At 45.2% G+C, this 14,634-nt stretch overlaps 1 protein-coding gene across 2 annotated transcripts in view; it reads right to left on the bottom strand.

The window, feature by feature from the left end:
• The window catches only part of RNF123 (ring finger protein 123), a 1,441,353-nt gene that overhangs the window by 721,244 nt on the left and 705,475 nt on the right, over window positions 1-14,634 (bottom strand). For both annotated transcript variants that reach the window (XM_069206868.1, XM_069206867.1), the window contains exon 25: window positions 5,057-5,140. In XM_069206868.1, the coding sequence (XP_069062969.1) occupies window positions 5,057-5,140 (84 nt within the window). The remainder of the gene's footprint in view (window positions 1-5,056; window positions 5,141-14,634) is intronic.

The raw sequence follows: 14,634 nt of genomic DNA, 5'->3' as shown, positions 1-14,634 counted from the left end.
TTCAAGATCAGCCTGAGTGGTAGGAAAGAAGTGAGGATTTACTTTACTGGTGGATACCTGAACCACAAAACTCTCTGGCGTCGGATGTTGAGTAACAAAATCAGCATCACCTGGAGCTGGTCTGTGGTGATAGGCAACCGGTCAACAGATCCAGAACATGGTTCTGCCCAAGTGTCTAAGAGGGAAGAGGGTCAGCAAGTGCCTGGTCAGGGTGGAGGACCTCTTTAAAGACATTGTTGTTTACTTACACAGTAGGAAGTTGTAAGCCAAGTGCCTCTACTGTCCTGCGCATAACAGTGAAGGAGGCGCTTTCCTCTGTGGAAGGGCCTGAGAGACAAACAAGAAAACTGCCTGGGGAGATATTGAGATGACTGGCATCCTGCAGCTCCTCATCCCAATTGTCCTAATCATACTGCGGGGAAAATTCATCCCTAGGAAATTAGGGGTGCATGGAGACCAGGAACAGAATTGGCTCCTTAAGAGATAGGGAGCAAGATCAGGTGGCATGATGATCCCCTTGCGCCTTCTCCCAGGTTTTAGAAAGGGGAGGAAGGTGTTGATTTCCTTTTGGAATTCTTTCATTTCCTCTTAGACTTAACCAAAGACTTTGTCCGCAATGAAGACTTGCTGCAGGAATTACTTTGGGAACAGGATTGTCCTTACGACTTTGACTGGTCACAGCAGAGTCTTCTGATTTTTTAGCAACAAAGAATTTCATCTCATGTTCCCCTATTACCTTTGGATTAATCTAAGCGCAGTCGACTTAAAGCCCTGGAGCTGTGTTCTGACCCCAAACACCACATGCATACCTTGTGAGGGTCTGTCAGAGATATCGGTTTCCGACAGCCCCTTCAAAGTTCAAACTATGTTGTCTTGAGAGGTAACATATTTCCCGTGCACAATAGAAACATTTTTAAGTTTGTGAGAAAAAATCTCATAAAAAATGAAGGAGCAGCTCTGGATTCACATCTGAATGCGTGGAAAGAAAGGAACTGATGTCAGTGCGTATGGGTGATAGTTATTCGTGGTACTTCACCTCACTCTCGGAGCAGAACGAAGATGGTATGGTGCTGCACAACACCAAGCAGCAATGCTCAGGAGTACTGCTTTTAAGTTTCTGGATCCAGCCTGATGTCTAGGGTAAGTTCACACAGTGAGGAATCTGCGGTTAGAAAAATCTATTAAAAAAAAAAAAAGGAAAGAGTACTGTAGAAAATACTTATACTAAAAGACCCACCAGCAGCCCTTTTTGTTCAACCTCAGCAACTGATAGCATATTTAATTTTGTCAAAACCTAAATAGGCCACTGGGAGTGTGGTTTCAATCTTTAAAATAACAAAATAATAAATAGGCACTCTGTTCTAGGGAATATAAAGAAAGCATCCAAATGCATCACTAGGCATTACGAAAAGGAGATGATATGTACGAAATCTGGATACTAGAGAAGATCTTCAAGTCATTTCTCATGTTTCATTGTGACATCTAGCTTGTGTTGCGGCATCTGTGAAATCTTATCTCAGATTCCACAGCTGGCCAATCTGTGTGGGTTCTGATGTTCTATGGGAATTGTGTGGGTTTGAATTCTGGCAGATGATCTTGGATTGCGGGTTGGGTGCATAATGAAGGAGCTGCTGGACCCATAACTGCTTCTTGTGTGCCACTTTTCTCAAATCAGACACTTATGAAAAGGAAATCCTTAAAATGTTGTTTTAATAAAACACTCGTAGAAACTAAAATAACCGTTTTTATAATATTTGATGCCAATAATCCCATTCACAAAAGGAAAAAGAGGATGCGTATTTTATCCGATATTCACAAGTGTTCTGATGAAAATCTGAATAGCCTTTCACCTGCATCCATCTTCTTGCCGCTTCAAGTGGTAAAGACCAGCTGCGGCCTCGACAAATATCAAGGTGAGGGTTGGGGGGACGATGGGGAACAAATATATAAAAATAAAAAATAATAAAAAAGTCTTAGAGTTCCCGCTGCCTCCTGCCGCCTTGCTTGTCATTCGTTTCCTGGTCTGGTGTCCCAGCATTCACTGGGACACCAGAACAGGCTCCACAGCAATCCTGGCGCTGCTTTCTTGCCAAACATAGCATGAAAGCAGGGTCAGTATTGGTCTGAGCGGCTCAGACACAACCCTAGGGCCTGTGCAGTTTCTCCAGCTGGGCTGAAGAAACCTAAGTGCGCATGTGTGTTTGGCTGGCCTAAGAAGGCCGGCTAAACACATATGCACACCTGGTGCACTCCATTCCTCCACACCCTCACACCTCCCATGGCCCAGCCCTGCCCCTACCAAAAATAAACAAAAATTGAAGTATTGTTTTATTTTTCTGCTGCTGGCTCTTAGCCGGGGGGTGACGCTCCTCTGCCATTGCGGAGGAGCCACCCCTGATAAAGACAGAGTACAGGGACTATCATTTTTTTTTCCATTAAGGAAAACTGAGGCACTAGGAAACCGTCTACTTGCCACCAGAAGCCAATGAGTGAAAACAGATGAGGCAGTAACACTGAGACAGTGAGCATCCACTCATTAAGATGCAGACTAATGTCCTATCCGCAGAGACGTACTTGAGAACGACTGCTCCTGATCCCTGCTGAAAGTGAGAACAGCTCATTTTTACAAACAGGTAGGGGGATGCTCCACAACTTTTCGAAGTGTCCGGCACACTTAAGGCACCCTCAATTTCTCAATTGTCTCCACGTGGAACCTGCTTAGTCTTGAGACAACTGATCACTAGATAGGCAGGCAACGCAGGAGACAATGTCCATGTAGGGCAGGTGGAATAATGAATTACACAATTACACCTCCAATCATGGGGATCAATGAACACAATGTATTTGCAAGGAATAATATCCCTCTTTTGAGAGCAAAATCCTCTCTGGCACAATATCTAGGAGAAATTTCCTCCTGGTAGGGTGTTTTGTAGCCAGTAATTCAGAGATGTTTTTAGGCATGGGCAAAGTGGGCGTTTGCCCAGGGCAGCCATCCTCGAAGACCCCCCTAGAAAAGTAAACTTTTTCTTGCTCTACCTCACCTTTATTTCTATAACTCGGCCTCTCCCTTGCTCTCTAGCTTCCTCTTACTTGGAATCCGTCTCTCTTTGTCAAGTTTATTCTTAAAGATTTTTCGGCCCCCGGAAAGGCATATTTCAGGTGTTTTTGTGCGAACCCAGTTTCTGAAAGTTTGTTAGCCATCACTCGGACTTAAATTAGCAAAGAATAGTTAATAAGATTCAAAGTTATTACGTACGGGGGGCCTGCAAATTATGTCTTGCCCTTGGCCCCAAAGATCCTTCACATGGCACTAGCCAAAGTTCAATAATGTGTTTACTAATTATGGGCATGATTGTGCCCTTGGGCATAATTTTCCTGAGATGTTGTTTCAGTGGGCGTTCTCCCTCCTGACATACCCTGAAATGGGCTTCCCTCCGGGGTAGCATAAAAATGTAGATGCTACATAATTCAGTGTGCTATTGTAGTTTCAGAGCAAATATGTACTATTAGAATATTTTTGTGAGGTTATTATTTCTTCTAACACACTGAAGAGGTTCTTTACTCTTTAGAAGGCAGTATTCTAGAAAGAAAGGTTTCTTGAAGCAATGAACAAGCAGGCAACAACCATGAGTTCCTCATTCTAAATGTCGAGAAACAAGAGAGGGTACGAAGACTAGAACCACGCTAGAGGGAAGGATCACGTTTTTAATAGGTAAGTCCATAAATTGTACTCATTTGTCTACTGTGAGCATCTTCTGTTGACAAAATAAACTGCACAAAAGTGTTTCAAATTCCCCACTTTAGTCGATTTTAAAATGTCATTACTCCATAAATAGGTGAACCTAAAACCTTGTTTTGACAAGCAACAATGCAAAAACCACAATTTCTGCAATATTTAAATATAGAAAATGCACAATTAAAATGTGCTCGTTAGCTCTCATTTACATATAAAATATGTGCCTGTTTATGAGGGTTGAATCTGTGCCTGGGTGTCTCCATATGGATCGGTATTTACATGTCTGTTGGTCTCTGTGCACGAACACCCCAGAGCTGTCGATCTGGTGCATAGATACATGTAAGTCTGTAAGGGTGTTCATCTGTTCTCATCTTTCATTCTTTACTCGTAAGCCTGGATTTGTTGACTGTCATTATGCGCATTTTGTGTGTTTGTACATAAACCACTGCGCACTGCCCTGGTATATGGTTTATTGCGTAAATGATGTTCTTTACACATTGTTGCCTATACGTCTGGTGGTCAGAGTGTATGGGTACCTATGCATTTGCAGAAGGGTTTTATCCAGGTGAAGGCCAAGAGCGAGCGTTGAAAATCCACTTATGTCCCAACTACTTGTGATTACCTCTTTAGCCGGACTAACAATTAAGTATGGATCTCCGCATCAGTTAGGCATCCAGCAACTGTGTGCCATCCATCTGTCATTCTGTTAGGCCATCCATCCATACATCTGTCAAGACATCATCCATCCTTCCTTACTTCTGTTGGTATTTATATCCACATTTACCTGTATGTCTGCTGACTGTATGTTAGATGATTGTAAAAGTGCGCATCTGTAAGCGTATGGTCTGTGTATGTTTATGTGCTTCTGCAAATTTGAGGTAGTATGTTTGTGCCTGCATGTCTACTACCGGTATACATGAATGCCTGTATGTTAGTGGGTCTAAGTGCAGGAGTATCATTGTCAATTAGGGCATCTCCGTCGGTACCTCTATGTTAGTTATGCATGGGTGTCTACATATTTTTGTGCACAGGCACGTGATGTTTCCAGGTCTATGTGTGTAGCTGTCTTTATGTCTGACGGTGCACATACATAGGTGTCTTTAGTTCTGTTGATAGTGTGTACGTGTGGTCTATGTGTGCATTTTCCTTCATGTTGTGTGTCTTTGTGATCATGCACTATACAGCCAAACCCAAGGGTTTTCCAATGCTAGTTCTTGTTAAGCAAAGAATTAACGTTGCTCGACCCCTGCCACAGGATGAGCCTATAATTTTCAGTGAATTTCTTTCTCGTTTAAGATTGGATGATAACAGGTGTCTTACATTTTTCGGACATCGGATGATCTTCTCCTCCGTATCCTTCAGTGCCATTGCGTATTCATTTACGTCGTCAGAGACGCCCACCATCTGGAAGGAAAGAAGCACACTGTCAGCCTTCAGAGGTCCATCACACATCACGACCTGCATGGCCTGCAGGATCCCCATCATCCAGGCACACAGAAAGGGATCCACTTTCTAGCTGCAACTGAGGTCCGAATGTCCCATTACATCAGGGAGCTCAGTGAGACCAGAGATTACGTGTGTGGGCTGCAGTTGCTGGTTTTGATCTTGAAAGGCAGGGATAGAGAGGCTGAGCCACAGCAAGCACAAGGAAGCAGCGAACAGTTCCTCCAAGGAATAGAAGCACTTTTGAAATATGAGGGAGAGGTTTCTCCTGGACTGCAGGGCCACGGCACCAGAGACCATGTCTTTTCCGTGAAGCCTTAGGATGCAAGAAAGTAAACAGAAGAACGTCCCCATGGGGTTCTACAGCTGTGGGAAAACCAGTGCTTAATTTGTGCTTGTTGTTTCCGGTGCTGAGCACCGACACTTATTTGTGAGGGCCGGGGCTTATTCTTATGCCTCAAGCATTTGCTGCGAGCAAAAGACACATATGGTAAAGAGGGAAGAAGGAAAAACTAAAAAGTGTCATAAAGGGAGAAAGTAGAAAGTTGCAGGATGAGCTGAAGGGGCAGGGGTGGCCGTAAACGTATTAAAGGGGCCCGAGATGGCTTCAGGATTACACTGCCTCAGTATTCAGTGCTGGCAGATTGAATTACAGCAGCCTCGTGTTTAAGAGAAGGGCTTTGAGCACCGGCACCTCTTAATTTACAAATTAAGCCCTGGGGAAGACAATGTATCAGGAAGCTACAGGGGAGTGCAGCATGTGACAGAAATTAAAGAAACCCATCCCTTTAACACGAGCCCTGGGCTGTTCGTGAACTTACCACTGTAGGCCAGGGCAAACTGTTACCTACACAGGCGAAATTCTCAATTTCTGATGGTTAAACAAAATCTTGAAATTTCACATTATGTAATTTTGCACAATTGTTAGCTACAGGACATTGGGTTCTACTGAGACTGTCTCAGCAAGATAAGATACTAGCAAACTACATTTCCTGCTGGAAGAATCATTTTGGGAATTTTTCACTTAATTTTAAATAAATGTGGCCACAAATAGTGCAATCCTGCACAACCCTACTTTTGCTTACCTCACATTTCAATATGTTTTCACTAGAGGTAATGCAGTCATGTGCGTGACAGGAACTTCAATTCAGACTTTTTAAGACATGCTTTTCTTTTCTCAATCATGTCACACAAAAAGACATTCAGATAACTAATGCTGAACAGTAACTATTTCATTTGTAGGTCTATCCCTATGTACTGATCTATTTGTTGATCTATACTGTAGAAACATGCTATTCTATTTTAGCTAATAAGTAATTTGATGTAGCAGCACCCCGGTTACTGAAGTTTCCCACGAAAACCTTAGTATACAATAAATGTATAATTTCTTGAGATTATTTGTTTGACCAACATGCCTGCCATGTGTACAGAGGTAAAGTGGGGATCTGTTATTGGAGAGAGGGTCAAGGAGAATGGTGCATGTTGACAAGGCCCAGACCATTCTCGGTCTTCAAATGCGTAATAAAATGCACACCTGCTAATTCGCTTGCACACCTTGAAAATGAAACCATCTGAATTGTTCAAATTACCACCAGACTGGTTTAATTCTATTCATCTGTGTACTATGTGTATGCCAGGCTAAAGAATAAATCTGGAGGTCGCGAATACGTCCGGTTGTTTATGCTACAGATACACCACAGAAACAAAATGCTTTACAGGATTCCCTCCTGGTTCTTTTTCAGGGCACAAGCTGAGTAAAAAAATAAAATCTTTTGGGGGAGGACATCAGATTTGTAATATGCAGCTACTATAAGGAAAATGAGGGAACTGTTCCGAACGTTGATTGGGAAGCTATGAAATGCATTTGAAATGGGCATGCAAATCACAAATCCAAGAAGCCCAAATGACACTGTTACCGTGCTCGTGAAGCGGAGACCAAAATTTGTTTAAAAAGTGGCGGGGCAACACAGAGCTCAAATCTCAATAAAAGATTTAACACGAAGTTAAAAGAACCGAAACTCAGGAAGACCTAGACAGATCAGAATAATGGTTTTGAAGTTATAATATACATGATGGCGCTGAATGTCTATTAGCTTTGATTAGCCAGGAGAGTATGGCCAAGATGAAGGTTACTTACGTTCAGTAACGCCCTTTTTGGTGGATAATCTAACTGGAGATTCTTCCCCTGTAGAACATTCCACAGATGCCAGACTGGATCCATAAACATTCATAGCACTGCCCCACCCAGCAGCTAAGTTGTGCAGTGTGGATGTGTGTTGGCTTTGTTCCACCCTAGAGGGAATGGAGCAGTCTTGCATATAAGCACCATACTTGCACTGAAATCAGTTTCTTGTTTGACTCCTTCCAACCTTCAGAAACAAAGCATCAAAAATTGTTGGTACCGGTGTGCAGATCTCTAATTTCCACTCCATGCAATAGGAAGGTGGGAAGTCAGTGATGGATCTGCAGTTAGAGTATCTACCAAAAAGAACGTTACCAAAGGTAAGTTACTTGTTCTTCTGACGGATATTTCTCACTGCAGATTACATGGCCTTTAGAACAGATAGTAAAGCAGTACTTCCCAAAGATGGAGAGACTTTGGAGTGGGTTCGGACCAGAAAAACCTGCAGCACTGAACAAGCAAAATTACCTTCCCTTCAGACCTGTTTGTCAGGGCAGTAGAGCTTTGTGAACATGTACATGGATGCTCATGTCACAGTCTAAAGAGATCAAAGACAGAGATTCTGCATGTCAAAGTAATGGCAACACCCTTTGAAGAACGGGCTCTCAGATCTTCTGGAGGCTGCTTGTTGGCCATTATGTAGCAAATCTTAATGCAGAGGACTGTCTACCTCAAAGGGTTCTCTTCTGCACAGCCTTTCCTTTCTTCACTCTAGAGAACCACACACAAAGCTTATCGTCGACCCAATGGTCATTGGTACAATCAATCTAAAACCTTTAAGTTATTTGAGGGCCAACCAATGCAGCTTTTCCTCCACTTTAGATGGATGAGGCGGGACACAGAAGATTGGAAAAGTGATGGATTGCTTAACATGGAAAGAAGTCATAACATTTGCTATGAGGGCACTAAAGCAGAGTCCTCAGCACCAGTTTATGCAGAAAAAAAGGTGGTGTAGGGTGGTTGTACCTATAAAGCCTGGAGTTCACTCATGTGACGAGCTGAAGTGATTGAAATAAGGAAGACAGTCTTTACACTCAGAAGATGCAACAAACTGCAGTGCATCAGCTCGAAGGGAGAACACATAAGAAATGGCAAGATCAAGGTAAGGTCCTACTGGGGCATCACAAACGGTTTCGGAGGCAACATATGTCAAACATTTAATAAACTGCATCACAGCAGGTAGGACGGTTGGTCTAGCAAATGCAAAAAGTTAGAAAGGGCTGACAACCTTTAATAGTGCCTGCCTCAAGGCCCTACTAGGCTAAAGACAAACCAAACAATAAAACATCCAATACTTTGGCTTGTAAAAGGTTTGTCTTGCAGATTGCACAGCAGGCCACAAATTGGCCTCAGTGCTCAAAATAAATGGACTTTGTGGATGGACACCTGGCAGCAAGGATGATACCCACAATCGTAGGTGGTAGGTGAAATGCAATCAACTGCCCCCAGTCAATCTCCACGCAGGGAGGTGCAGAATGTGCAGAACTTGTCCTGTTATTGAGACAGAAGTTGCTCCCAAGGTTGCATGCTGATCAGGTGACAGGAACTCATGTCAAGAAGTTCTGGCTACCACACTCTCTGAGGAATTCTGGAGCCATGAAGATGACTTGTGCCTGTTGTACCTGATCTTTTGAACTCAGGACAGGAGGCAGGTCTCGAAGGCACACATGACTCATGCTCCACTCCATCTACAATGTGTCTTCTAGAAAGAGTTTTTGCAGAGACACCAATGGGCAAATGTTTTGACAATCTGCATTCTCAGCAGTGGCTGAAAAGATCTAGCCACTGTTTCCCTCACTGTCAGAAGATACCCTGTGCCACTTCAGAATGCAAACACCCTTCATGATCTACCAGGGATCATAGTTTGAATGTCCTGGACTCGTGGCAAAGGATGGGAGGACCTGAACTGCAGTGTCTCCAAGACAGCCCTAGAAAAGGAACCATCTAGGAAGGAGTTAGGTATGACTTTGGCTCACTGATCGATAACCTCAATGCCACCATCCAGTCGCATGGAGACAGGGCAGACAAAACCTGGCCCAGTGTAAACATTTTGAATTTGTCCTTCCATAGGATGACATTCAGAGGACGAGGATCTAAGATAGACTGAAACCCTCCATCCTTCTTCAGCACGAGTAAACAGCAAGAGTAACAACCCTTCCCCATTTCCGGACCCCTCTCAATGTCTCCTTTGGAGATTAAAGCTTGCACCGCTTGCATAGAATGTAAAAGTGCTCCTCCGAGAGGCAGTCTTGTGTGAGAGAAAGGTGCTGTGGGGCAGAAAGAAAGGGCAGGGTACGTACATGCTGAACGATTGGATGGCCCTTTGGTTAGATGCGATGAATCGCCAATCTGGAAGAAAGTGCTAGATAATTTCTCTCACAGGGTGGGTGTACGCCACTTATGGCAAGTTAAAAAGACTTGGAGGGTGTTGCTACAGGGAGGGGGGCTGGAAATACTGATACCCATGGTGACCTGTACATTGCCTGCCAGATCCTTGTCCCCGGCCACAAAGTAAGAAATAACTGGGGTAACTGCAGCAGGGCCTGGAGAGACTGGCATTGCCTATACGCCAACACCCTGGAGTAGCTGCAGAATTTCTTGAATTTGTGAGCAAACTGTCTGACAGGGGTCGAAAGACCCAGACAGTTTGCCATAGCCCTACGGTCATCAACATGTTCTGAAGAGGAATCTGTTTTTTTTGCCAAGTAGACTTCAGCCATTGAAAGGCACATCCATAAGGGAGGCCTTTACATCTCTTGAGAAACCACTGGATCGCATTCACGCACGTCAACAGAGAACCACACTGGTGACAGCAGCTCACCCAGGCAATCTTAAGTTTCAAGGCTAGGACTAATCACGTATTTGGATGCATCTTAACCACCTTGAATAGTCTGAGCCAAGGAGGCCCTAAGTTGTCCCAGGACCACTAGCGGGATCTTGCTGTTCACGTCCGAGAGGGCATGTTTATACTGGCCCAATAAACAAACCGCATTAACTGACCTCAATGCTAGGCTAACCGAAGAGAACATTTGTTCATTTGTTCTCCAAATGCTTCAAACCTCTTTGACTCCCTGTCCGGGTGGAGGTAGTAGGGAATGAATTGGAGTTCACCTTGTGGGTGGAAGCCTGGACCACCAGACGCTTTGAAGTAGGGTGCTGTGTAAATCAGGGTCATGAGGAGCCAGTCTGTGGCACCAGGCCATCTGCCTACTCACTGACGGGCAAAAACAGGGCTTGCACCAAGTGCCCAGTAAGGTATCAGTAAGGGCTTCGCTGAATGGAAGCAAAGACTCAGATGAGGCTGGCCCAGGTTGCAAAACCTTTGCATAGACATTTGCCTAAACTTCAATTGAAGGCAGTTGTACGTCCAGGAACTCAGCTGCCTGTAATTACTACCACAGAGGAAGCATTCTGTTCTGTTGAGGGCTCAGGAGGCGAAACCAACACTGTATTAGGAGAAGTATAAAGTCCACTGACCTCTTCTAAGTACATGTAAAGACTCTCTTAAACATAATAGGGAAGGTAAATCATCCCTATCCACACAATTGGCATCTTTGGATGGTGGCAGGCACTGGTCAGAGTTAAAGCCAAAAAGACCACACAACCTCTGAGGGTGCCTCTGTGGTAGTGAAAGCATAGATCAGGCTCAGATTGCATGGGGGCCGGAGAACACTACCAGATTCAGCAGTCAACCGTGGTCAGGGTTGAGCTGCTGCCAGTTCTGGCTCAGACAAGGGATTCAGTACCGGATTCTCCTCCACATTGTCAGAACAGGTTTCGATGAACATAGGAGCGATGCAGGTTTCGAAGCCGGGGTGAAAGTCGGCACTAGAACCAGTGATGACCCAGTGATAGACCAAAGGGGCTCAGACAGCGCTGAGGATAGATTCTCCGGCAGCAGTTCAACTGACGGGACCCTGTGGATTCTTGGGGCCCAAAGACATGCCAGAGGGAGCCAGAAGACTGCAAAACATATGCAGCATGGCCTCCTTAAAGGCCTTGACCTACTGTTGCATCGCTAATTACCCAAGAAACTCTGGCACATCAGGATTAACTGTGGAGTTGGCTCCTCAATCAGAGATCAGGAGCAAGAAGGATTGGCACCTTTACACCCTAGCGACTTCTATTTTGATAGAGTGACGGAAAGGGCTGGGGACAGCCACAGGAGTGGGAGAGGACCCACGTATCAGACTTGGAGTTGTGCCACAAGCCCAAATAGCAAAAATACCTTGTGTGGGTCTACAACTGACATCTGTTACTGTAGCTAAAGCATGGTTTGAATCCTGTAGTTTTAAGAAGGGACATTGTTTCCCTACATGCTGGGTTTTGTTTTGGGAGTGGTCAAAAGACCCAAGAAAATGGGTGCGGAGCTTGAGATCCGCACTCAAATGCGCAAAAAGAAAGGAACTGATGTTGGTGCACAGAAGTGGCACTTATATGCGACTCCGCTCCATCACATCCGGGGTGGAATGAAGTTTAGGTGGAGTGACTTGGCACCACCTAGTGGCACAAGGGAGCACTCCAATGAAAAGTTTCCCAATCTAGTCTGCTGCCCAAGGAATATTCTAAAGGTGAGGAATCTGTGATTAAAGTATCCAACAGGAGGGGTGAACTGATGTACAAGCAAAGAAATAAGAACACAAAAAACAAAACACATCACGGAGTAGCTAATAACAGGAAGGACAACCCTTAGATCAAGCAAGTCAACCAGGACAGCTCATGAAAAAACAAAAGCCTGCAACTGCTTGGAGCTTGCCCCATTAACAGAACTGTTAAGTGAAGAGGTCATAAAAGAGCAGACATTTGAGATCTCTGCACTTGCATTTCATATAACCTCTATCCTATTCTGAACAATCACCCTAAAACAATGTACACATAAGTATTGTTCATAATAATAAACACCTCTCTTGATAAAGAGAAAACCACACACGAGTCAAGGGTGGCAATAGGGAACAACGATGGAGCAAAAGTTATTCACCCCCACTAAACTTAAACCCTCAGCCATCAGCTTATGAAATAAGTTAAGCCAAAAAAATGTTTTTAAAAAAACGGTGTAGAGTCTTTTGAGAAACAATCTATCATGATATCGGAGCTCCTGATGGCACGAATACTGCAATGCAAAACCATTTCAAAATGGACTGGTTCACTGGTATTGAGGATACCAGTGGCCGTCCGCTTGTGTTTCTCATGTGGAAGGGAGAAGGGACGGACAGGGGGAAGTGGGAGGGTGGGGGCGTGGGTGAATGGGTGAAGCATTCACCTAGGGAATCCTGCATGCAACATGGCCGAGCCCCAACTAGTAAACAAGGGGCCTGGCAACCAGGCAACACCACTGCATCCTGGTGGCTGCACATGAAACTCCTGGGCCAGGGGAGTTGAGGCGGACCAGATGCAGCTAATAAGGGAAACTGTGAGGAGAATGGGGCAGGCCGGAGAGGGGAGTCTGTGCCCCCCCACCGCTTCCCCCACATGGTGTTGCTGTGGTGCTTGGACTTCAGAGTGCCTAAGCCTCATGGGTTGGGAGTGGGCGTAGTGAGTAACCCAGCCTCCTCGTCAAAGCTACTTCTAAAGAAGAGAGGAATGATAACGGCTTTGCAAATGACAGTGAACATTCTGAATTGAGAGAGATATTGGCCTGGCATTGAGGGTGCCAGTGTAAGTCTTTGAGCAAATTATCCTACATGGCCCTTCCTTGATGGGAGGTGGTGCTTAACTGTTGTGCTCCATGTTACATGTTCCTAGCAGTCGGAGGATCACCACAGCAACAAGCTAACTGTTGTAAATAAAGAACAGCTGTGTATTAGCTGCTGTCATCCCTCTTTCCCCTCACCGGGCCTTTAAGATGATTAAGGGAGGGGCAGCAAGGGCTCAAAAGAGGGCCATGGACAAATACATTAAACCTGCCCCACTGAAGGGTGCAACTGAGACTGTAGGTGCCAAGGGGGACCTTCCCGAGCAGGTGGGGAAGCAGCCGCAGTGATACTGCAGGCCATTAATGAGCCCCAAGAAGCCTTGAAGAGCCAGTTAGACAGAGTGAGAGTCGAGGTGTCTACGGAAGGTGGAGAAGAGCATGACGGTGGTGGAGGTGAAGGTCTTATCCAGAGAACATGCTCTCAGGGCCCTGAGGACTGGTTTTACTGGACTCTGGGAGTTAGCCCTCCAGCTTCAAAAATGAGTGGAGGACATGGAAGGCAGATCGAGGTTTAATAACCTGCATCTGGTAGGAGTCCCAAGGCTTCAGAGGGGGGGGCACCCAGGACAGTTCTTTTCTAGGTGGTTCCACTCCTAGGTACCGGAGGACCGGCTGCACCCCTTGCTTTGTTATAGCGAGAGCACACAGGTCGTTTGTCCAGCGACTTCCTCCCAGCCCAGTGATTCTCCAACTCCTTAATTACACACATAGGGACATGATTTTGGCCACTGCCCGCACCAAGCAAATGGGGCACTTTGAGTACAGCTGGGCGATGAACTTTCTGGATCATAAACAATGTGTACACGTACAAAGGCAAACGTTTAGGCAGTGAACACTAAGCTCAGAACGATGCCAATTTAATATATGCTCACATACCCAGCAAGAATGAGTCCTATTCCAAGGGGATACTTTGTTTTTTGACACCCTAGAGGATGCCTGGAGATTGGTTGAGGAGAGACGCTCCTAAAAGACAGAGTATCAGACAGTCGTTCCATGGTAACAGACTCCTGGAGAGAGGTTCTTGGTTCTGTCGCAGACAGCCAGGAAGAGAATGCGCAGACAGAGGAAGATTATCCAGGCACAACAGGCCTGATTACTGAAAAGGCAAGAGAGTACACCAAGGACAGCCAGAGGTGGAGCCCGGAGGGGCAGTGCAGTCGCTGCAGAGGCATGCTTTTCTTCTCCCCTGCGGGCTATATGTGCAAAGGAGAAGGCAGGAATAGACAGGTGGAGCATGTATCGGCTTGGACCCCACGACTACCGACGCGTAAAACATGCAACATTGAGGGGCGCTACAGGGAAGTCAATTTTTTACAATGGTGTGGGGTGGCAATCTGGTCAGTGGCCTACCTTTATATTGTTATTGTTTGTCGGAGTAATGTGGGAAATGATGAGTTACAAGGTGACAGATACTTCCGCTTCAGAAGTGTGGGGTGCGGAGAGTTTGAAGTGGGATACGTAGAAGGTCCAATAGTTGGCAAAGTTTATCTTTGTCTCTTGTTCACACCACCGGTAACGCAGTCCTGACATTGCTGGGTGTGAGATTCCAAATGGTATCCCCAAAGGAGTCCTTGGAAATGA

The sequence above is a fragment of the Pleurodeles waltl genome, chromosome 9, assembly GCF_031143425.1.
Source record: "Pleurodeles waltl isolate 20211129_DDA chromosome 9, aPleWal1.hap1.20221129, whole genome shotgun sequence".
NCBI classification, from domain to species: Eukaryota; Metazoa; Chordata; class Amphibia; order Caudata; family Salamandridae; genus Pleurodeles; species Pleurodeles waltl.
The sequence above is the reverse complement of the archived record's forward strand: the minus strand, read 5'-3'. Positions and strand labels throughout refer to the sequence as shown.